At 42.9% G+C, this 23,862-nt stretch overlaps 1 protein-coding gene across 1 annotated transcript in view; it reads right to left on the bottom strand.

Annotated features, from left to right (window-relative positions):
- LOC139264391 (A disintegrin and metalloproteinase with thrombospondin motifs 16) overlaps positions 1-23,862 on the bottom strand; it is a 469,636-nt gene that overhangs the window by 235,593 nt on the left and 210,181 nt on the right. Inside the window, exon 12 of the mRNA XM_070880768.1 lies at positions 14,038-14,186. Coding sequence (XP_070736869.1) covers positions 14,038-14,186 — 149 coding nt within the window. The remainder of the gene's footprint in view (positions 1-14,037; positions 14,187-23,862) is intronic.

Genomic DNA, 23,862 nt, shown 5'->3' with positions numbered 1-23,862 from the left:
ACAGCCTGAGAAAACTAACCATGCTGCAGTTGGGAACCAATTACATAAAGGAGCTTCTGAAAATCGGGGGCCTAATGGCTGTTTCAGATGGGCACCAAGACGACTACAGGGCATCCTAACTAATATTGGCCCAGAAATCCCGGTCGGCTGCTTCCCGCGGGCGATCGGGAAAAAACTTTAAAAAGAAGCGCACTTACCTGAAGCGGCTGCGACCATGCGAGTTCCGGTCCTGAGGCCTCCATTGACTGCGCTTTAGGATGTGCGCAGGGCTGGAGCTGCAGTCACATGGCTCTGGGCAGCCAATCAAGGTAAAATATGTTCTCATTCATAATAATGGGAGTTCCCATTATTATGAATGAGAACCACACCCTCCAAACACACAAAACATTAATTAAAAAAAAGAAAAAATACACTACATATTTAACATTAATTTAAATTAAAGTTATTTATGTATTATTAAAAATACATATTTTTCCAATTTTTAAAAACGTTTTTAAAATTATGCTTTAAAATAAATTTAACATAGTGGGCAGGGTATTTAAAAATAAAATATGTTTTTAAATTTTATTTTTTATGTTTTTAGTGTTTTAAGACTCTTATGCCTGTAAAAGTAGGCTATGCGCCTGCTTTTATCAGGCGCAAGAGTATTCAGGATATTTGCTGGGCAAGATAAGGGTAAATACCGCAATCTAGCCCATGCAAATGTATTTGTTCCCGAGATACGGAAGATCTGTCAAGCTCCAGCTTGACAGATCGAAAAAGCCGGTTTTCAGCGCATGCGCATTGTGCGTTGAAAACTGGCTTTTGAATCCGTACATACTCAGTATGGACCTGGGAGGCCGAAATTTCTACCCCATTGCATGCGGTGCTTTTTTTGTTATGGATTGAGCACGCGCATATCACATGCCATATTGGACCATGCAGCACCTATTTTTCATTCTAAAAACATGCGTAAACAATCAAATTTCTCGGCCATAAAAATTTATCTCACTGTGTTTAGTTTTAGTCGTCATAATACTTATATAAAGTACAAAAAAGGTACAGAAAAGAGCAACAAGGTTGATCCCGAGTGTAACGGGGATGAGCTATGAGTAAACATTAGAGAAACTTCAGGTCAACAGTCTAGAAATAAGTTGATTAAGGGGGGGGCGGGGGAGGAATGACATCTTACTTTAAGAAATATTAAATGGTATAGATGAGGTAAGTTCAAGAAAGTAGGACATTAATAAAAATTAGAGAATAAATTGCAATGTACAAGGATATTTATAACTTTGAAACAGGTCTTCAAGAAACTTTTCCTTTTCACACATGTTGGTCATCAAATTCAGCATTCCTTTGCTCGAGTAACACAACACTGCAACTTCAAAAAATTGCCTTTGTTGCAGAGATGTACTGTGTGAAAATACAACACAAAGCTGTTCTTGTGAGCTCCAGACAAACAAATACAGGAAGATATAAATGACAAGTTTAAATCAGACTGAAATCAGATGCAAACTAGCAACAAAGAAAATTGCTGTGTCATCCCTGATCGATCAATTTCAGTGTTACTAACATAGAGTCCCCAAGTTTCCACATGAAAACGGCGCCTGAAAAAAAATGCGCTATTCTCGAGTGCTTTTCAGCTCGATGTCAGCTTGGCGCGGCGCCCAGGGGACGGAGCCTACCACTCGCGCCGATTTTGTAAGTAGGAGGGGGCGGGTACCATTTAAATGAGTTTTTTTCGTGCCGGCAACCCTGCGCGTGCGCGTTGGAGCGTTCGCGCACGCGCAGTGTGAAGGAAACATTGACACTCGGCCATTTTTGTAGTTCTTTGTAGCTGTTCAATTTTTTTACATTTTTTAAATAAAACCACATTGCCCTTCCATGATCAGCACTGAGGCTTCTTGCAGCAGTGAGGAGGCTGCAGGAAGCCTCAGAAGTTGAGGCAGCCGTTTCCCGACGGGCCCGACCGACGGCAGGGGGGCCTCCCCCTCTTCCCCCCCCCCCCTGCCGTCGGGAACGGCTGCCTCCTCCCTGCCTCCCCCCCACTGCAGTCGGGAACGGCTGCCTCCTCACTGCCTCCTCCCCCCCCCCCCGCCGTCGGGAACGGCTGCCTCCTCCCTGCCTCTCCCCCCCCCCCCCACCGCCGTCAGGAACGGCTGCCTCAGCTTGTGAGGCTTCCTGCAGCCTTCTCCCGGCCTGAAGCACTTTCACACAGGTAGGAACATGGTTTATTTAATCTTTTCTTTGCTTATAAATTTTTATTCAGGTTGGAATTATTTGTATAATATTTGTATAAGTATAACTAAGGATTTATTGTAGAATGTAATGACTTCCCTTCCCCTCCCCCCCCCCCCCCGACCTTGTTCCGGACGCCTAATTTGTAACCTGCACCTGATTTTTTAATGTGTAGACAAGGTTTTTTCAGGCCTACAAAAATCTTCACTTGCTCCATTCTAAGTTAGTTTGGAGTACGTTTGCACTGTGGGTGTCCTTGGGGCAACGTCCTGCGCCCCAAGGACACCCAAAACACTTCCAACATCATACAGGCACAGGCTCTGCTTAAGTTTTGATGGGATTGTTGAGGCCGAACAGCAGCCGACACCAAAAAGTATGTACCCGTGTATATTTGTTTTTTTTTAAACTGGGGTCAGGAGGAGCAAATCAATATTTCAAACCAGTAGGTCCAGAATCACTTTTTTAAAAAAAAAGAGTTATTGATTTATGAAATATTGACACACTGTAATGGATTCTAATGTGTCTAGTTTATTTTTTTTTTTTAAAAGGAACTGGAAATTAAAGTCCAGAATCAAAAGAAACAAACTCCACAGTGCTAAAGGTAAGTTTTAGTTATATTGTGTTCCTGACCGGATTTTTAAAAAGTGATTGTATTCCAATTAAAACTAAGGGGTGGATTTTCTGGTCCTTTGTGCTTCGCATTTCGCCCGGAGCAGCGGCAATGGCGGTGATGAGGTCTTCTGGGCGGGTGGTCTGCCTCCAGCGCCCCACGGGGGTTTTCGGGGCTGGTTTTGTGACAGCGTGGAGCAGTACCGCCAGGCAGAGCTGTCCCGGTGTGCAACACCCCCAGCGTGCTTTTTGACTCCCGCCCGGCTCGTATGCCCCGCAGTGCATGCCTGGGAAATCGGGCGGTTCAACTATACCAACCTCAGAGAGATAAGTAATGCAGTCCTATTTTTTTTTTTGTGATTTATGTTGTGATGGTGTGGACTATGTATTGGGAATGTTTTTCTGTTTTCTATTTCAATCCCCCCCAAGCATCTTTCAGAGCGCTCCCAGCCTGGCTCTTTAGCTCGGGATTTTCCCATGCTAACGCCCAAGACAAGTGTACAACGCCTCCCTTAATGCTGCACCACAGACTCCGGGCCCAGCTGCCCAATTTTGATGACTGAGGTACAAACTATTCCCGGGCGCAAACTTTATTTCCCCACTGCCATTACTGCCCCGAAATCATCAAAGCCAAAAATCCAGCCCTAAATATCCAAGCGATCAAAGGGCTTCAGCATTTTATTTTACAACAAAAACATCTCTCTACAGATACAGTGTAGAATGTGCTCCTTTCCCAGTGATATTTGACAAAACAGTTCGGTTGTTTCGATACCTGACCATTAGGGCCTGTAATAGTAGTCAATTACACAGGTGTAGACAGGTGCATTCCTTCTCAGGCACTTATACCAGCCAGGGAAAACAATCATGCACAGGATTGGGTCTATCCTCTCTTTTACCTCCTGCTGTGTATTTGTCTTGTAATTAGTTTTATTCAGCTTAGAATCCTTAACCTACCACGATTAAACAATTTCACAATTGATTGAACAAGCACTTGCACTCTTGAGATGTCACCTGGCTATTGATACATAGCTCTCTTCCCCCATGTATTTTAAGAACACCGTGTGGTTAAAAAAAAAAAGATTTATGTTGTTTCTAACACAGGACTGCAGAGCCTTTCCTTATAACATAACGATTAACAAATCTCTTGACCTTTCTACCTAAACCCCCCCACCCGCCCCTGCTATTAAGAAAAACATCTTCACTGTCCATTAAAAACTTTTGGGCTAGGTTTTGATTCTATCCCCTCTCAAATAACTATCAGCACCAATGTGCAGTTGTCCTGCAGTCAACTGCATTCCTCAAAGTAAACTGTGCTCTTTGTAACTAAATGCAGTGAAGCCCCTCTCTTTCATAGGTCTTCCAGTCTACCATCAGAGCAACAATCTCATCCTCTGGCTTGCTAAATGCAGTGAGTCAATTCAGCTGGTCTCGTGAAGCAAAATAGTGTCATGACTGTAAACAGTGAGTAGGAATGTAATGGACTTCAAGAGGACATAGGACAGCATGGTGAAATGGGAAGACACATGGATGAAAGTTAACACAGAGAAGTGTGAAGTGATACATTTTGGTAAAATGAATGAAGAGAGGTAATATAAACTAAATGGTACAATTTAATATGGAGTGCAGGAACACAGAGAGCTGGGAGTGTACATACATAAGTCTTGAAGATGGCAGGATAAGTTGTAAAGGCTATTAAAGAGGCATACGGGATCTTTGGCTTTATAAATCGAGGCATAAGGGGTGATTTTACCTCTCAAAAACCGGTGGGTTTAGGCCAGGTCAGAAGTTAAAAATGTTAAGAATTTCAAATCCGATCCCAAGCAACCTCAAACCCACCCACTTCCAATTTTAACAGAGGTGGGATGGGAGGATGGATGGCGGCGGGTCGGTCATTAAAACCTTTTAAGGAGGCCGCATGCTTCCATTTTAACAAGGTTCCTATTTTTAAACTCATGTCAGCGGGGCTTCCCAGGCTTTGGGCAGCCCAGAAAGTAAAAGGAGGCGAGAAGGATCCATCCATCAGGGATGTGCCTTATAGCACTGCCTGTGAGCCAAGAGGAGCAGGAGTGTTTCCTCCCGCATATATACCTACCCGCATCCTTTCAAACTTAAAATATAAATTTAGTTACAAATTATTGAGCTGATACACTGATTGATTGACTGGAAAGATATTCTCCCAGAAATTGCTGAAAAAATAATGACAATTTAATGGGGTTCACAATTATTACCTTGTAAAAAAACTCTAGCAATTTGTGACAAAGAGATACGCTGATTGCTGATTCTCCACAAATTGCTGGACAATTTGTGCCGCCCCACTGTTAGCCTCGCCAAAACCAAAAAAATTGCAACCTCTCCATTAAAATTAATAGCATGTCTTGAAATTGCTAGATTTGTGCCGTAAATTCAAATTAATCGTGCCACTGCCAATTCTCTCTCTCTCTCTCTCTCTCTCTTCGGCAGTCTCTCGGAGTTGAGGATGACTTGCTTTCGCACTAATATGAGTTCTCGGGTGACTGATGAGTCCGATGCGGGACCTACAGTCTCTGTCACAGGTGGGGCAGACAGTGGTTGGAGGGACGGGTGGGTGGGGTGCTTGGCTTGTTGTGCGCTCCTTCTGCTGTTTGCGCTTGGCTTCCGCGTGCTCCCGGCGAAGAGACTTGAGGTGCTCGGCGCCTTCCCGGATGCTTCTCCTCCACTTTGGGTGGTCTTGGGCCAGAGATTCCCAGACGTCAGTGGGGATGTTGCACTTTTTCAAGGAGGCTTTGAGGGTGTCCTTGAACGTTTCCTCTGCCCACCTGGGGCTCGCTTTCCATGTTGGAGCTCTGGGTAGAGCACTTGTTTTGGGAGTCTAGTATCGGGCATGCAGATGATGTGGCCCGTCCATCGGAGCTGATCGAGCGTGGTCAATGCTTCGATGCTGGCCTGAACGAGAACACTGATGTTGGTGCGCCTATACAGCCAATGGATTTGCAAGATCTTGCGGAGGCAGCGTTGGTGGTACTTCTACAGTGCTTTGAGATGCCTACTGTACATAGTCCATGTCTCTGAAGTATATAGGAGGGCAGATATCACTATTGCTCTGTGTACCATGAGCTTGATGCTGGGTTTGAGACCCTGATCATCAAACACTTTCTTCCTCAGGCGACCGAAGGCTGCACTGGTGCACTGAAGGCAGTGTTGGACTTTGTCAGCGATGTCTGTTCTTGTTACATAAGAACATAAAAAATAGGAGCAGGAGTCGGCCATTTGGCCCCTCGAGCCTGCTCCGCCATTTAATACGATCAAGGCTGATCCGATCATGGACTCAGGTCCACTTCCCTGCCTGCCCCCCATAACCCCTTATCGGTTAAGAAACTGTCTATCTCTGTCTTAAGTTTATTCAATGTCCCAGCTTCCACAGCTCTCTGAGGTAGCGACAGTAGGCTCCTGAGGAATGGAAAATGGTCCATGCTGTCCAGGCCTCGTCATGAATCTTGATAATCGGGGTGCATTACTGTGTGGCGGGGGCAGGTTGGTGGAGAATCTTTGTCTTACGGATGTTTAATGTAAGGCCCATACTCTCGTATACCAATTAGGGCTGGTAATTCAAATCGTAACGACTCTATTAAAGATGTGATTTATGGTACTGACATGAAACTCAACCTTGGCGGACTAGAAAGGGAACAACTGAAGCTGTGGGGCTCACTCCAGCAGGTTGTGAATTGCTCCTAGAGGTTTTGAGCCTTTTTTTTTCTGTCTTGGCAATATTTTTGGACCAGTCTTGCCATCCACACTCCTGTTAGTGTCAGAACACAACAATTTTCAGGTTGCAAAGTTGTTTAAACACTCAGAAATCAAAATTAGATAAGATTCCTTTCCTAAAATAATTTTGGGATACAGTATATGAGAAAGAATGTTTGTACATTTTACACACCCTGGCATTCACTCATTGTTAACTTCTCAAGGATCAATGCAACAATTCCCAAACACTTACCAAGCACAACAGGGTTAGTGTCCTCTTCTTCTGCTTGTTCTTTTAATTTTGTTCTTACTTTTCATTTTCTCTCTCTCTTAATACACTCTCTTTCTTTCCCTCTCTTTATTTTTCTTTCTGTATCTAATTTAACACTAATTCACCTAATTTCTTTCTCCTTCATTTACTCTGTTTCTTTTACTATCTTTATCTTTCATTGGTTAAGGAGATAGACCATTGGGCAAGACATTCATGAGATCCCAGATATGACAATGACATCGCTGTGCCATTATCAATTTGCATTTCCAGCAATTTTGCGATCTGCACGATGAGGGAAAAAAATCCAATTAACGCTGCTCGCTGCAAGATGCGACCATTCCGCAAATTCCTGGGCCATTATCATTTCTGAAATTCTACCAAATGATTCAGAGGAGCGGTCACTGTGACTTGCAACCAAAAGGTTAATTTGCAGGATCTCAACCGTTGCTCACAATTAAAAACATGTGCCAGATGAATCCACTGATTAACAAATTAGTTAGATAAATTGGTTTAATTTCAACACTAATTGTAAAAGCTATTAATAAATGTGGGATCAAAGTTTCCACGGGCAAAATTCCTTGTGCTCTGCTATTGAATAGTACAGTTGAGTATCACAGCTTCAAGATTTTTACATACCAATTGGATTTCTATGGGAGAGTAATTGCAGAGATTTTGGAAAAAAACTGGCCATAGTTTATAGTAGTAGTGGTCTTCCAGAGGGAATGAACTTCATAATGATTTCAGGGAACAAGCTACGAGATAGTACAGTCTAGCCCAATTAAAATACTCTAGGTTTGCAGTTTTAAGAATTTTTTTTCAACTATTTTCAAACATTTGAAATTCCTTGACTTGTTAAGTTGTCTAGAGAAAATAATCAGGTTATGGATCTTTTGAAAATATCAAACTAATACAAAAACTATTATCCAATCAGCAGGAAAGTGGAAACGATTAACTCATTGGTATGTGTCCCCGAACTGATTATCAGCACAATTGCTTGCTGATTACAACTTAAAGGAAAAGGGAAATCTAGGGGGAATGGCTTCTATTTAAAGTAATCTCCTCACCTCCATCTGGAAAAAGTATAAGAATTTATTCCAGTATTGAAATAATACTGGACCTATCATCTTGCTGAGACCCAACATTTCAGATATCCTTCTCTGCTTAGCTCTGTTTGATGCCATTTACAGGGAGAAGTTGTCCGAATATCTTAGTGTTTCCACTGAGTTCAACTGGGCTCAGGACTTTAGGACATTCTGGAAGCTTAGCAGAAGCTGCCCGATTCTGAAAAAAAGACATTTTACTACCTGGGCATTATTGTATCATTGGACAGCAGAAATATTTCTGGCACTGGGTGGCTCCAGATTGGTTCAATATGCCAGTCCTTATTGAAATAAACAAGTAGCTTTAGGAAATAAATACTCCCCCTCTCCATAATTGCCATCACCTCTCTATAATTGTCATCATTAGAGGAAAGCAGATGCAGAACTACAGGACTACATGACATAAATCATTGCGAACTTACTGGTACCCATCATCATATATAATTCTGTCTATTCTTTTCCAAACTGAGGATTTACTCTTGCTGTTCTGCACTGTTCTAAATAAGTCAAACTTTACTCGCCCACCCCTTTAGAACACTTCAGCTCTCTCTTTTGTAGATACATTTGGCCTGGCTGCAATTAGATGATTTTCATTTTACAGTGAATAACTGGTCAATCATATTTAACATTTTAATAGTTTTCCATATACTACAGTTAAAGTGGGCCTAAATCACCCTCACCCTTCAAACACTTAATGTCAAACATGTTTTGGAGCCTGTTAAAGGTCAATAACATTAATTAAATACCTAGTGGAAAGATGTGCCTCGAGATCTCGGAGGGTTGTACGGTTGGAAGAGGTTACAGAGATAGGGAGGGGTGATGACATGGGGGGGGGATGTGAAAACATTACTTCAGCTGCTCAACTGGAGTAAATTCAACTATAGGGCAGCTAGAGCTATTGAGCATTAAGACGGACTGCAAAAGCTTCTATAGATATGTAAAGAGAAATAGGTTAGTAAAGATAAATGTAGGTCCTCTGCAGTCAGAATCAGGGCAAGTCATAACGGGGAACAAAGAAGTGGCAGACCAATTGAACAAGTACTTTAGTTCGGTATTCACTAAGGAGGACACAAACAACCTTCTGGATATAAAAGGGGTCAGAGGGTCTAGTACGAAGGAGGAACTGAGGGAAATCCTTACTAGTCGGGAAATTGTGTTGGGGAAATTGATGGGATTGAAGGCCGATAAATCTCCAGGGCCTGATGGACTGCATCCCAGAGTACTTAAGGAGGTGGTCTTGGAAATAGCAGATGCATTGACAGTCATTTTCCAACATTCCATAGACTCTGGATCAGTTCCTATGGAGTGGAGGATAGCCAATGTAACCACACTTTTTAAAAAAGGAGGGAGAGAGAAAACAGGGAATTACAGACCGGTCAGCCTGACATCGGTAGTGGGTAAAATTATGGAATCAATTATTAAGGATGTCATAGCAGCGCATTTGGAAAGAGGTGACATGATAGGTCCAAGTCAGCATGGATTTGTGAAAGGGAAATCATGCTTGACAAATCTTCTGGAATTTTTTGAGGATGTTTCCAGTACAGTGGACAAGGGAGAACCAGTTGATGTGGTGTATTTGGACTTTCAGAAGGCTTTCGACAAGGTCTCACACAAGAGATTAATGTGCAAAATTAAAGCACATGAGATTGGGAGTAGTGTGCTGACATGGATTGAAAACTGGTTGGCAGACAGGAAGCAAAGAGTAGGAGTAAATGGGTACTTTTCAGAATGGCAGGTAGTGACTAGTGGGGTACCGCAAGGTTCTGTGCTGGGGCCCCAGCTGTTTACATTGTACATTAATGATTTAGACGAGGGGATTAAATGTAGTATCTCCAAATTTGCGGATGACATTAAGTTGGGTGGCAGTGTGAGCTGCGAGGAAGATGAGGCTGCAGAGTGAATTCGATAGATTAGGTGAGTGGGCAAATGTATGGCAGATGAAGTATAATGTGGATAAATGTAAGGTTATCCACTTTGGTGGTAAAAACAGAGAGACAGACTATTATCTGAATGGTGACAGATTAGGAAAATGGGAGGTGCAACGAGACCAGGGTGTCATGGTACATCAGTCATTGAAGGTTGGCATGCAGGTACAGCAGGTGGTTAAGAAGGCAAATGGCATGTTGGCCTTCATAGCGAGGGGATTTGAGTACAGGGGCAGGGAGGTGTTACTTCAGTTGTACAGGGCCTTGGTGAGGCCACACCTGGAGTACTGTGTACAGTTTTGGTCTCCTAACTTGAGGAAGGACATTCTTGCTATTGAGGGAGTGCAGCGAAGGTTCACCAGACTGATTCCCGGGATGGCGGGACTGACTTATCAAGAAAGACTGGATCAACTGGGCCTGTATTCACTGGAGTTCAGAAGAATGAGAGGGGACCTCATAGAAACATTTAAAATTCTGACAGGTTTAGACAGGTTAGATGCAGGAAGAATGTTCCTAATGTTGGGGAAGTCCAGAACCAGGGGTCACAGACTAAGGATAAGGGGTAAGCCATTTAGGACCGAGATGAAGAGAAACTTCTTCACCCAGAGAGTGGTGAACCTGTGGAATTCTCTACCACAGAAAGTTGTTGAGGCCAATTCACTAAATATATTCAAAAAGGAGTTAGATGTAGTCCTTACTACTAGGGGGATCAAGGGGTATGGCGAGAAAGCAGGAATGGGGTACTGAAGTTGCATGTTCAGCCATGAACTCATTGAATGGCGGTGCAGGCTCGAAGGGCTGAATGGCCTACTCCTGCACCTATTTTTTATGTTTCTATGTCTATGTTTCTATGACATGGATTTTGCCACAATTCTTGTGTTAATTGGTGCGGAGTTAGGGTCAGTAGGAAAGGGCTTTTAAACAGTCCACTATGCTACATTTGCCTGCACTTTAATCAGTGACGTCGTGATGAGATCAGGCATTTTAAAGTTGAAAAGTTTTGATATATTACTCAGCTGCGTAGTTCCTTCTCCCCCATGGAGAATGGAAAATCTCAGACAATAGCTGTTTAAATTAATCATTACAAATTCAAATAAGACCTGATGTTAATTACTTGCATACGCTAAATATTTTTCTTTCTAACGCCATGGATCTATAAATTGGGCATTGACCACGGATTTATAATTGATCAGCTTTGTAACATTCAACATGGCCTTGAAGCTGATTTTCCTAGTTTCCAGCTTTCCAGCCCTGGATTAATGTATCGCATTGTTACTTCTCTTTTTAAATTGGCTTTCATTGCACTTGAGAGGTACCAAATGATTATTAATGCAGGGATATCTTGATTGACTAGGCATCTTCCAATAAGAGTAGGGGAATCCTTTAGAATTAACTCACCAAGTGGAAAACTGAAGTAATTGGCATTTCTGTTCACTGCTATTAAAATAAAGATAAAGATGATGAGAGTAAGATTTAAGGTTTCGAAAACCCAAAGAAGTTATTTACATAGTTCCTCCCTCAGTCAGAGAGCCATAAATGAAATGTGTAATGTCAGATCTTACTATGAGGGATCCATTTTATTTGAAGAATACAGGCATAGAACCAGATGAATTGGTAGTAAATTATGGTTAAACCTGCTGCTTATTTGCTAATTGTGATTCTCATGTCTTCGCCCCCACAGTTAAAAGACGGATTTTTCCTACCAGATAGGAGATGTTTCAAAATAGTTTTGAGAGGCCCCAGTACACAGAATAATGTTCTCCATTAATTATTTGTCAATTCAATGGAATTCCATCAACTCCTTTATTAAATTCGATAGAATTTCTGGATGCTGAGCTAAAATCTGTCAAGTAGGGTAGCAGGAGCTCGTTGAGGATCATAAACACCAGCACAGGCTAGATAGTCTTTCTGTGCTGTAAACTCTATGTAATTCTTTGTAAAATATTTTCTCTAAGGCTTCAAATCTTGAATTGTCACTACTCAAGAATAATGTTGTAACCTCCACCTGCTAGATTATTACTTTGTCATGACTGCATTGCCCAGCCTACAGTATTACACTTTTGAGATTTTTCTTAACCAGGTCCCTCCACCCCACACACACCTAGTTTTGTGTTACATTGCAAGACATCTTTAAATTCTAGCTGCTATTTGAAACAGACTGCATCAGGTACAGTAAAGGCACACACTACTTCTCAACTATTATCATGACAACCCTGCAGGCTTCAATGAACGCACAATGAAATCCTGTCAAAAGGGGGAGTTTAAACTACAGTAAGGTCTGACCTATTTCTATTAGTACAAGAATGTTCCAGGTCTGGAATTTACAAACAAGACACAGTTTAAGCACTGTACTCATCCAAAGAAGAGTGAACAGTAACTGCTTTACTCCAATTGCTTTACTCGTTCTCCTATCTAAAAGATGGGATGCTCCTCTAGTCGTTCAAGGTAAAACTCGCTCGCTTCAGTCAAGTCAATCAGCGCCTTTATTCAGGCAGCTATTTTGGGCCATAGTGCTTTTAGTTTCTGCTGGTTCTTGTATCAAAAGCAAGATAAATGTCTGTATTGGAGGAAACACTATAGTAGTCACCTTAACAAAACCAGCCATATGCTGCGAGACATATTTTGAGGCAGAAGGAAAGATACTGAAGAATTCCTTCAGAAGTCTGAGTGGAAGTTCCTTAATCAGTACCTTGCTGTTACGTTTTCTAGGCAGGTATTAGTGGGAAGGTTTGGCAGCCACATCTGATTCCTCTTCAGTGTTAGTGTCAACTAGAATTACATGTGGTGTGGAACTTGAGGCAGCTGTGTTAAGCAGTGTAGATGACTGAAGTTTGGGCAGGGAAACCATTGCCTGAAGGTCACTTGAAGATTTTGATTAGAACTTGTGTCACTCAGTTTCACTCCATCTATATAACGCTGATGCTCAACAGATTTCTACCTAAAGTTGGAAAAGGCTGTATAAGTCCTGGAGGACAACATTTTATCTCATGCTGCATGAGTCAGCTGTGAATACTGCCTGACAAGTGCAACTTTCCAGAATTGGTTCAGAGTGTGCTCCCTGCTTAAACTTGCTTACTTAATCCTGAACCTGGAGGCAGGGTTTTGAAGGCCGGGTCATGAACAGACTTAACTCTCTGAACAAGGCAAATCAAAACCCTTAGGACTAATTTTCAACTTTCTAGACAAGTAAAGGATTAAACTTCGAGTTACTAGATTACTGGAATGGGATTGTAAAAACAAAATTCAAAAAAGGCGGACTTAACTTCATCTATACTTCAGTGGATATGTGGTGGTTTGAATCAATATCATTATGCCACAATATTTAAAATGTATGGAATTACTTTGCAATCTACTGACAATTATTTTCTAATAATCCTTCGGTAATATCTGCATGAATGATTGTAATAATTTTCTGTTGAACATTACTGGACACCACATGGAGACTTTAGATTGCTCTAGGTAAACAGCAAAAAGCATTGAACATTCTTAAAAATCATATTTAACTTAACATTCCATGGACTAGTTTAAATTTTAACTCATGAGTTCAGATCAAGTTTATAAAAAGCTTTTAGAATTTCATCCTTACACTAGACATCTTTATTTCTCAGTTAGGTTGGAGCATTGTTGATCACACCCAGTCATTGAGTCCATACTCATTAAAAATCATTTAATTTCCTAAAACGACTGGAAAAGGTTTTTCAGTTGAAGTTTTTAAAGAAACTGGGGCAACTATACTTCTAGCACCCCTTTTGATTGCCAAGATACTTTATATGCATGCTGATCTGGTCTTGCTGAAGTCTAAGACCTGTATATTACTTTGTTAACTAAAATATCAAAAACCTGAAAATTAGTGAATGGTTGCTGGGTAACTGGGAGCGGGATTCAATTTTAAGCTACAAATGTTCCACTTGTCAGTTTTCACTAGCCTTGCGATGTTGCACCTGTGCTTCATACAATACTATCAGAGAACCCTTCCTCAGGACAGAGACCCTGACATTGTGTGTTGGTTCCCCCAAATTCCTGTCATAACTCAATTTTCAGCCATTTATGCTGTTTCTCCATCGATCTCCTGCTGAACTGATGCCAAGAAATTGGGAGAACACATGGAATTTACAGGCCACTAAATTCTCTAACTGCCATGAAAAAGATGAGAAACTGTGAAAACAAACAGTGACAGTGTTGAGTACGGCTTTACCTTGGGTTTGTGCACTGGCGTTCTCTGCTTGTTACTCCTCCTCCACAGGTCCTTGAACAAGGTGACCACATAGACCAGATTGACCAGCGACCATTTATAGGTTTTGGTCCTGAATCCCCATGTTTCACACACTGCCCACGACGGCACCACTGTTTTACAAAAAAGGTAGAAGAATTGAGAATTGGATAAATAATTACATACTTAGCATATCTAGTGATACATTCTGCTTTGTCAATTATGAATTAACTATATTAATGTTAATATTTAATTTGACTAATGTTCCGAAGGGTCATAAATAAAATTCGTTGCAGGTAATTTTCAGGACTAGTCTTTTACCTAACAGTTATTTAATGCACTCAGATCTCCTGCCATTTTCCTCACGGTGAATCAAAGGATATGGCCTTGAAATTAGATCATGTCGAGCCCATTTTATAGGTGTAAAATGGATATCTAAGGGTCTAATATGGCGGACTAGACATGCATTCCCCGCTGTAGTGGCTAGGGCTCCTCTTTATGCATCTAAAACAGGCGTAAGGCCCTTTGCATATGTAAATAGGGAATCTAATGGCTGCTCGAAGTCCCCTTTGGAAAATTTGACTGCGCCTGACCGCTGCATGCACCGTGTATACTGCCATGAATTTCCTCAGGCGCTTGGCAGCTAACGCAGCAGTCCTTAAAAAGGCTGCCACTGGAAAGATAAGTTTGAACTTACATTTTTTTTTTACCTTATTGTGGAGCCAGGAGGAGCAGGAACCCCCCCTTTCATGATTTCAAACCCCCGCCCCCAAGACTTTTAAAGACCTTAACTGGCATCTGAGCATGCTGATCTTGATGCCTCTGGGGCAGTGACTGGCGTCTACAGTCAGTAATAAGAAATGAGGTTGACCAACCAATTTGCCGTGGTCTTGCCATCAGCCTCATTACTTGCATGCAGTATGTACTGCACCGGGATCATGGCCCAATTTGGGCACAATCCAAATTCTAGGCTACGCTGTCTGGGTGTATCAACAAAGTCTGAGTTGGTTATACACCTCACCCCCTCCAGCTTGTAGAGTATGTAGGCACCTTTAGTAATGACTCCACGAGCAGGGTATGGTACTTAAACTGTGCAGACCTGCAGTCCTTTATGAGCAGCTCCTGAGTACAAACAACAAGCTGTGTGTTCCTTTTGATACTGGGTTACCTGCCATGTGCAGGCAACTCCTGGGTCTCCAGCAACAGCAGTGTACCGGTAAGGTGTGTACAGTACAAGGGCACATTCAATGTTGCATACAGTGTTACAGATATATCACAGTGAACAGGCATGTCTACACAACAATACTCCCCCCTGAGCAGTTTTCATATCCTAGTTGTCATGACCAGGGGATGTGATCAGTGGTGGGCTATGGGGGGTTGTGGTGAGGGTTGTGTGGTTGTCAGGTGTGACCCCTGTGCTTGAGGCTGGCCTCGTACGTTTCCCCTCCCTCATACACAAACCAAGTGGGTGTCACTGTTGTGGGATCCCTCGGGGAGGTAGCTACGGCAGCAGTGGGTGGGGTGTATACACTGTGATGTGGGTAGTTGTGGGGTGGTGGGCAGGGCCACAAGAATGGGTGGGCTCCTTGTCACCAATGGGGATGAGGGTCAGGTCATCCCAAGGTTTGCCAGAGAAGCTGGAGGGTATTGGCCTCATGCTTCTGGTGTTGGCCCTGGTGGCCAGGGGCTGTAGGGCTGGTAGCCATTGTTGGTGGCTGGGCTGCCCAGCCATTGACTACTTGTCCCTGTAGTGGGTCTGCTCCCACTGCCTGTGTGTGTGTGTCCTGCAAGGGGCATCTCATTCGTACCAAAGGTCCAGCCTACATGGTCAGGTAGCCTGCTGGACCTGTGGGTCTCCCACAGGGCGATTCCATTGGCATCAGCATAGTTCCTGTAGGACCCAATGTCCTTTGGCAGTGTCCTACCGGTATACATGACACCTTGGCTCTGATCACACATAGTCGAGCCTGTATTATACATTCTAGCACTTGCATCACTTTTGGGTGTCCTGTTTTCAACAGACATGGTTACATTAGGCATTTCACAATCTCTATCATTATTGTTAAGCATAATAAACTTGTTCTTAACCTTAGTGACACCTGCATTCATCTCATTAGTCACATTAGTTAAACCAGCATCACAATTCATGGTTACATTGCATACATTTTCATACATGCACCTTTTAATTGCATCTTTAGCTTAAAGTCCATGTACTCAAATAGTTGGAACTTCCCCTTTAAATTTTTTTGGTTATCGGTCTCCTTTAAGGGAGCCTTCAAATCCGAATGGCTGCTCGATGTCACATGATGTTCCTCCATGTTGTCTCGTGGCATGGAGGAGACCATTTTAAATGCAGGTCTGCTGCTTGTGGTGCTGCAGCCATTTTGTGGTGCTCTTCTCTTCCACATGCTTGTGGTGCTGCAGCCATTTTGTGGTCTTGTTGCAGGCAGGCTGTGGTGCTCCTTTCTTCCACATGCTTGGGTCTGCTGCTTGTGGTGCTGCAGCCATTTTGTGGTGCTCTTTTCTTCCACAGCACCACTTTGCCTGATGTGGACCCGGTTCATCCAATTCCTGCCCAGCAGCGTGGGACCGTCGCTGGCTACAATCCACAGGCTGAGTTTGTTTAACACGCCGCCCTGGGAGACCTGAACATCTACACTGCCAACGATTTGGATTTTACCTTTGGTATAGGTGAACAGCTTTGCCTGGACAGGAGACAGTTTCAGGATTCCTCCAAATTTTTTCAAAGGTCTTTTGGCTCATCACAGACTGGCTTGCCCCTGTGTCGATCTCCATGGAGACTGGGACCCCGTCGATGTCCACTTCCATCATCCACGGAGCAGGTAAAGATTCCATACTCTTCTTCCAGGGTTTGAGCAGCTTCATCTTCATCTGTGTTGGAGCCCCGGTGATTAGCCAACTCATCAGAGATGTGGCGAGTACAGCCTTTTCTGCACATTCTCTGAAGGTGCCCCTTTTCTTTGCAGCCTTTGCATGCATAGTCTTTGTAGTGGCACTGGTGGGCCTTGTGGTTTCCTCCACAGCACCAGCACGGGGCCATCCGGTTTGCCCCATGTGGCGGACTCAGGGTTGCGGGACTCGGGGAAGCATTTCTGCCTTTAGAAGTGTCCGTGCGGTGCACTGCGCTCACCGGTTTAGAGTCCTGGGTCAGTATTCGCCTGGAGTCGCTGGCCGAAACCATGTAGGCCTGGCTCACTTGAATTGCTTTCTGCAGAGTGACCGTGATGTCAGCCGAGTGCAATTTGTGTAGGAGGCCTTCGTGGCCGATTCCGATGACAAATATGTCCCTTAGTGCTTCAGTAAGGTGGTCGCTAAACTCACACGGTGCAGCTAGTCTTCTTAAGTGTGCAGCATACTTGGCAATTTCTTGGCCCTCAGGTCGCCGGTAAGTGCAGAACCAGTGCCTGGCTGTGAGGATGCTTTCTTTCGGTTTTAGTTGTTCCTGTATGATTGTTACAAGTTCCTCATAGCTCTTGGTGCTTGTCTTCTCCGGGGCTAGTAAGTCCCTGATGAGACCGTAGATGGTGGGCCCACAATTGCTAAGCAGGATGGCCCTGCATTTGTTTAGTAGTGTGGCCGGTGTGTCCCCGTCCAGGTCGTTGGCTATAAAGAAGTGTTCCAATCTTTCCACAAAAGCATCCCAATCTTCCCCCTCTGTAAAATGCTGAAAGTTGCTGAGGTTAGACATGTTGAGCGTGTAGTTCGTGATCCCATATTCCCGTCACCAATTATGGTGTATGTAGGCACCTTTAGTAATGACTCCACGAGGCAGGGTATGGTACTTAAACTGTGCAGAACTGCAGTCTTTTATTAGCAGCTCCTGAGTGACAACAACAAGCTGTGTGTTCCTTTTTATACTGGGTTACCTGCCGTGTGCAGGCAGCCCCCGGGTCTCCAGCAACAGCACCCTCTAGTGTACCGGTAAGGTGTGTACAGTACAAGGGTACATTCAATGTTGCATACAGTGTTCCAGACATCACACAGTGAACAGGCATGCCTACACAACATAGCTCATCCCCATCATCTTCCCTCACTTCTTTATCACCTCTGCCTTACACATATTTCCATCTGAAAGACACTACAATTCCCCAAACTCTTGCATCATTGTACCTTCTCTAACTGTGGCTGAACACCTCTTGTCCTTCATAACTCGCATACTTGAACCCAATCGCATTGGGCTCTGCTTGAACTCAATCGCATCCTCTGGATGGCTGCCCAGATGGCCTCTCTTTTTCACCTTGCTTGTCTCTTCTGTGGCTGAACAGCTCTCACCCTCTCTTTGTCTGACTTCCCTACGCGCTCTTTCTGCTTCAGCCCTATGTCTTCCCTTCTTTGATTGACATCCCCTTCACCTCCGGTTGGCTCAGAGTTGTCCACCCTGTCTTTATGATTCATCTTTCCTCCATTTCCATTGGCCTAGGAAACAGAAGGCACAGCCACCAATGGTTGAGTGATTATAATCAGAGATGCTCAAGAGGGCAGAATTTGAGGAGCGCAGATATCTCAGGGGGTTGTGAGACTGAAGGAGATTGCAGAGATAGGGAGTGGCGAGGCCATGGAGAGATTTGTAAACAAGGATGAACATTTTGTATCGAGGCATTGCTTAGCCGGGAGCCAAACATCATCATAGGCAGTCTCTTGAACGAGGATGACTTGCTTCCACATGGGTTCACAGATGTTTCAATGAAGGACCCAATATTCCAGTCCTGAACTCCAATTGAAGGGGTGGAAGATGCCTGTGTGGGGATTTTTTTTAATGTGTGGTGACCGTTGCACACCAGCCACCAACATGGGCTTGACAGAGCCAGGCCTTTATCCAGTGGCAAGAGTTAACCAGGACAACTGGAGACCAGCTCTGCTGCACAGACCTAATGCTCACACATATCGCAGTGTGGGCTGGCCCGTGCTAACTAAGCGCTAACTTCCTGACCCATGAAATTCAAACTGAACAAATCAGTTCGAAACATAAGCACAAATTGAAGAGAGTTATGTGCTTTTGAACCTTGCAAACATTTTTACAAAATGATTTTGTTTACCTTTAAATGTTGTGAGCTTTAAAGCATAGTTTAAATTTTTTTAAAAAGGCTCAGAGACGATGGGTAGCTCATGTTATAATGAGGTAGCTTTGATGCTGTTTCTCCACAGATTGTAAATAATAAACAATGTTAGCTTCTCTCAGAAATTGGAAAACTTTCACACCCGATGTGGTGGATTGTTTTTGAAATCCCTCTGGCCGTGAATAAAGGGAGATAAAACGCAGAGACAGAGACACAGACAGCCAGCCTGGGTTTTAAAGGGAAAGCTATGAGGCCCTTCACCAAAACTTAGGAGGATAGTTAGAAGTCATTTCCTTTAAGTCAAGTAAGATGACCCAGTGATATGGGGAACCGTGGCACATGTTTTATTTTGTATTATTATGCAAAGTTAAGTTGTACTGATTGAGTTAAGTGAGTTTGCTAATAACCGCAGGTCTGTATGTTCACCTGACTGTGAAATAAAGCAACTTATTGATTGGGATTTGGCCTCATCTCATCAAGTGTTTGCTGGGTCCAATTTTGGAAAAATTGAAGAAACTCAGGTGTGAACAACCTGAATGACAGTGTCAGCCATGACTCAGTGGTTAGGTCAGCGAGCACAGGGGTGATGGGTGAGCGGGACTTGATGCGAATTAGGACACGGGCAGCCGAGTTTTGGAGTAAACAATAGATTGGTTGGTCTGGCCAGTTAAATAAATTAGCCATCACTGTCACAGAAAGAATGCGATTCACTTATTGATACGACTGGCTGAAGCCACTTTTAACTCTATCTAAAATTAATACCATTTCAAATGTAGAAATATCTCTATTTTATCACAGTCGCTTCATATGTAAATAAGGGAGGAGGGTGTGGAACATAATGTTGATAATCAAATGTAAGATTGGGATATTTAAACAAGTATGCAGTTAGATTTGGAAATGTATTTCAAAGATGCAGAATAGGAGAGGAAATAAGGCACTGTCTGGTGCTGTAAGCTCCTCCCAGTGTCTAATGGACAAAATGGAGACACACAAGGATTTCACACACCTATATACTATTTCTAAGTTTGCTATCTGGACACACACCTTATTTGGACATCACCATATTCTCATGTCTTGAGGTGGCACCTTGGTAAGATTTATTTTCCCATTATTAAACCACCCATCACATCGTCACACCTGCAGCTGCATGCTTCTGCCACTAGATGGAGTTTCATAGTCACCAATTCCCCAGCTTCCTGGAAATTTTGAGAGGCTGCATTCAACATCATACTTTTGTTTAGATAAATTCTTAAGGTAAATATTGGTTTAAATTTTTTCTTGCTTTTTAATTTTCAAGTTAACGTTTTCTCTTTAACGTTCTTTAGCCTCCTGCCTCTCCTCTCCCCAGTGAAATTTAAATGTACCCGACCTGGTCATGATGTGGGGGCCTTCAGGGACCATCTCTTTTCTAGATGGTGCCCCGAAATGGCTGTCATTTTTAAATTCATATATTTCTTTTCATTTTTTTTGGTAAATTAAATATAAACATTATCGCTCTGCAAATCTCCTGCTAAAGCGATTTACTCGCACCACTCGTCCCGCTGGAGCGCACACACCACACTGACTTCCATAGCCACAGTACTGACTCTCAAAATCTTAGTCACCTCAGAAGCCAGCTAAGTTCAGGTCCCACCAGAAACCTTGATTCTTACCATCTGATTCCATTCCATTCTCAGCAACTTGCTCGGTCTCAACCAGATGGTGCACAACCTCACTCTATCAGCAAAGTCCGCCAGCCTTGTGTCCCATCCTCCGCTTTTATTGATGTGTGACCGACAGTGCGTGACCGCCTTCTGCTGCTCCACCATTAGTGGTAAAGCCTTCAGGCATCACATCCCCACAATGCAGAATTCTCTTCTTAAATTGCTCCAGCTTGCTTCATTTGAAGCCTCCTTAAAATGTAACTCTTCAACTTCACCTTCGGTCATCTCCCTTAATCCGAACTTAAACCCAGTTCCTACGTAGCGTTTGCCCCTTTGTGATGTGATTGGGATGTTTACGTGAAAGGATATTTATGTTAGGACACTATGGAGCCGAAATTGCCCTTTGACTGAAAGGGGGCGCACTCACCGATCTTGAAGATTTTTCTGTGCCCCAATCCATGGGGCGGAGAGTAGAGCAAAATTCAGCTCTTTGATTTTTTTTGGTCGGGACAGTGAAGTCGGGTTGCGGCAGGCGGAAGTGCCCTTGGAGCAGAGCGGACGTCGCTCAAAGTCATCAGCGCTGCGCTGACGCGTCACAAAGTCCCTCCGCTTCATTTAAAGGGGAGGGCCACTGCGAACTCTGCAGTTAGTTCAGTTTTGCCCACTAGGCTGCCTCTTTGAGAAAGGAGTAATTTCGGCCCCTATGTTTTTCTTGTTGTTTTAATATATTACATTTTATTTGTATTCAGTTTTATTAGTCGCTGCCAATAATGAAACAACCCAATCTTCGAGACCTCTTTTCTGGCGAGCTGCTTAGGGACACCCATTAGGTGTCCACAGCTCGTAAGTTCGATGATAATGAGGCCTGAAGACCAATATTAGGTTCTCCTCAGGCTTATCCATTCAGGTGGAGGAATCACTTCCTGGGCTCCCTGCGTGCCCGTTCTTGAGAGAATCAAATTTTTCCCCTGCATGTCTTCCCACCAGGTTTCACTGGATTTGCTGGGGAGGTGTTCAGCATGTCTGTGGGCTGAAATATGGCACAATGCCCTGACCAGCTGATAGAGAATTCAAGCTCTGCAGCCCGGCTGCAGTTTTGAAAAAAACACAGACCACATTGCATTAAGTCATCAATCAACTTGACATTTTAGGACCTTGGGTAGCGAGCCAATTAAAGGTTAAAAGACTATCAATTGAGCCAATAAGGTCAAAGAAGGAGAGTTATTTTCTGTAAATTGAACGAGGTATAAGTACAGCCATTTTGGCCATGTGGTCTCAGAAGGACAACGGCCTGGCTTAAAGCCAAGAGCTTGTTGCTGCTGCCAGAATAAAGTTACATTAAAACTACAACCGGAGTTCGTATTTCATTGGAAATTAAGAGATCTAACACCAGCCCCCTTTTTCATAAACAAACACAGCGCCCACCTGTTTCAGATGGACGTGCATCCATCCACCCTAGCCCTGACCAGAAGGTTTTAGCAGGGTCCAAAAGCAGCAGGAATCTGGCGGCATTGATTTCCGACTGATTTCCTAACCTTTACTGCTCTGTTACTGCCCCAAGAGTATCTAGATGGCTAAAATTTACATTGTATAACATTTCCATTAAAAAATCACCTGGAATGGAACAGAAGCAGAGGTGGGTACTAAATTTTCATTTGATAGAATATCAGAATATTTTATAGAGCTGATTCTGAAATTGAAACTGAATGGAGCAATAAACATAAAAAAGTACTACTGTATTTGTAGGAGTAAAATACCGCAGATTAAACCTAGTACTGTGTATTCTGATAATAAGCCAACGAGTACTTGGCTCTACAAAGTGCTTAAAATTTAAACTTGGCATGGATGGTTTACTAATTATACATCTATTTAGCTCATTTGTCTTTTATTTCATGCCAAGAAAAGTCATGGTAGCTTTTGAATACAATTTACCTGTCACTTAAAAATAATAATCTTGTTGCTCTTTGCTGGTATTCTAATAAATAGTGCAAATACAGTAACACCCACTTTGATGTTTTGGCAACCTAACATTTTTGAGCATGACATCTACTCTTAAATAATCTCTCAGGAGAACCTTGATAAATGTACTAAAATACATTAACAATTCTTGTTCTTTAAAAAAATGATTTATTTCCAGACTGATTAATTAAGCTCCATTAAATAGATTTGGGTTGTGTTCATAAGTCAACCACGATATCCACTAAGGATGCCTCCGCTCAGACTCAACTTCTTCTAATTTTGGGGCTTTGGGCCAAAAGGTATGATATTGAAAAACTAGAACTAAACATAATTATCTACAAATAGAAAATTACAGCACACCGACATTGACTCATGAAGGTGACACCAGCAACCACCAGATCAATACGTAATTACCACATCATTCCATGAATGGTCCGTGAAAAACAGAAAACTCGGATGAACTGTGGGCCAGTGTCCATATTTTTAAAACCAATGATGTCCTCTGTGACAAATAGAGCAGCTGTCCAGTTACTGTGAAAGCTGGTGGCTGTACGATGCTAATATTTTGATGAAGTAAACTTTAAAGTTTATTTGTATCTATTAATAAAAACAATTTATGCAAGGGTGTATAAAATAGATACAAATCCAACCATAAACAGATGTTAGATTCAAACAATTAACAGCATCAGTTAGTTAGAGTTATTTAGACTTCTTTTTTAAACAAACATTCACTTTTTATTTTTAAGCAGACACATAAATAACAGGGGTAAAATTTAACTTTAGCAGGGACACAAAATGGAGGGCAGCGGCTCAGTGGCCAATTATACATTGGAGTATAAAGCCTACGTTGACTTTTACCCTCAACAGTTTTGTAGAGAACTTTAAGGAGTGAAAACAAAAAAGTAATAGATGAATTCATCCTTATCTATAAACATGCTGCAGGGTTTCCCTGGCCTCCTTAATTACACTCATGACACTAGGGCTAAATTTTGTACGGCTGTGCTCCAAGTGTAGAGCCCTACTCCACAGCGGTGCAGATCGGAGAATCCAGCATGCTGATCTCCAGACTAAATTCTCCAATCCCCACCCCTGTCCACTGAGGCTCTGTGCCAAGAACTTTGCATTATGAA

This window comes from Pristiophorus japonicus, chromosome 5 (genome assembly GCF_044704955.1).
Source record: "Pristiophorus japonicus isolate sPriJap1 chromosome 5, sPriJap1.hap1, whole genome shotgun sequence".
NCBI classification, from domain to species: domain Eukaryota; kingdom Metazoa; phylum Chordata; class Chondrichthyes; family Pristiophoridae; genus Pristiophorus; species Pristiophorus japonicus.
Note: the sequence above shows the minus strand (reverse complement) of the source record. Positions and strands in the feature narration are given on the sequence as shown.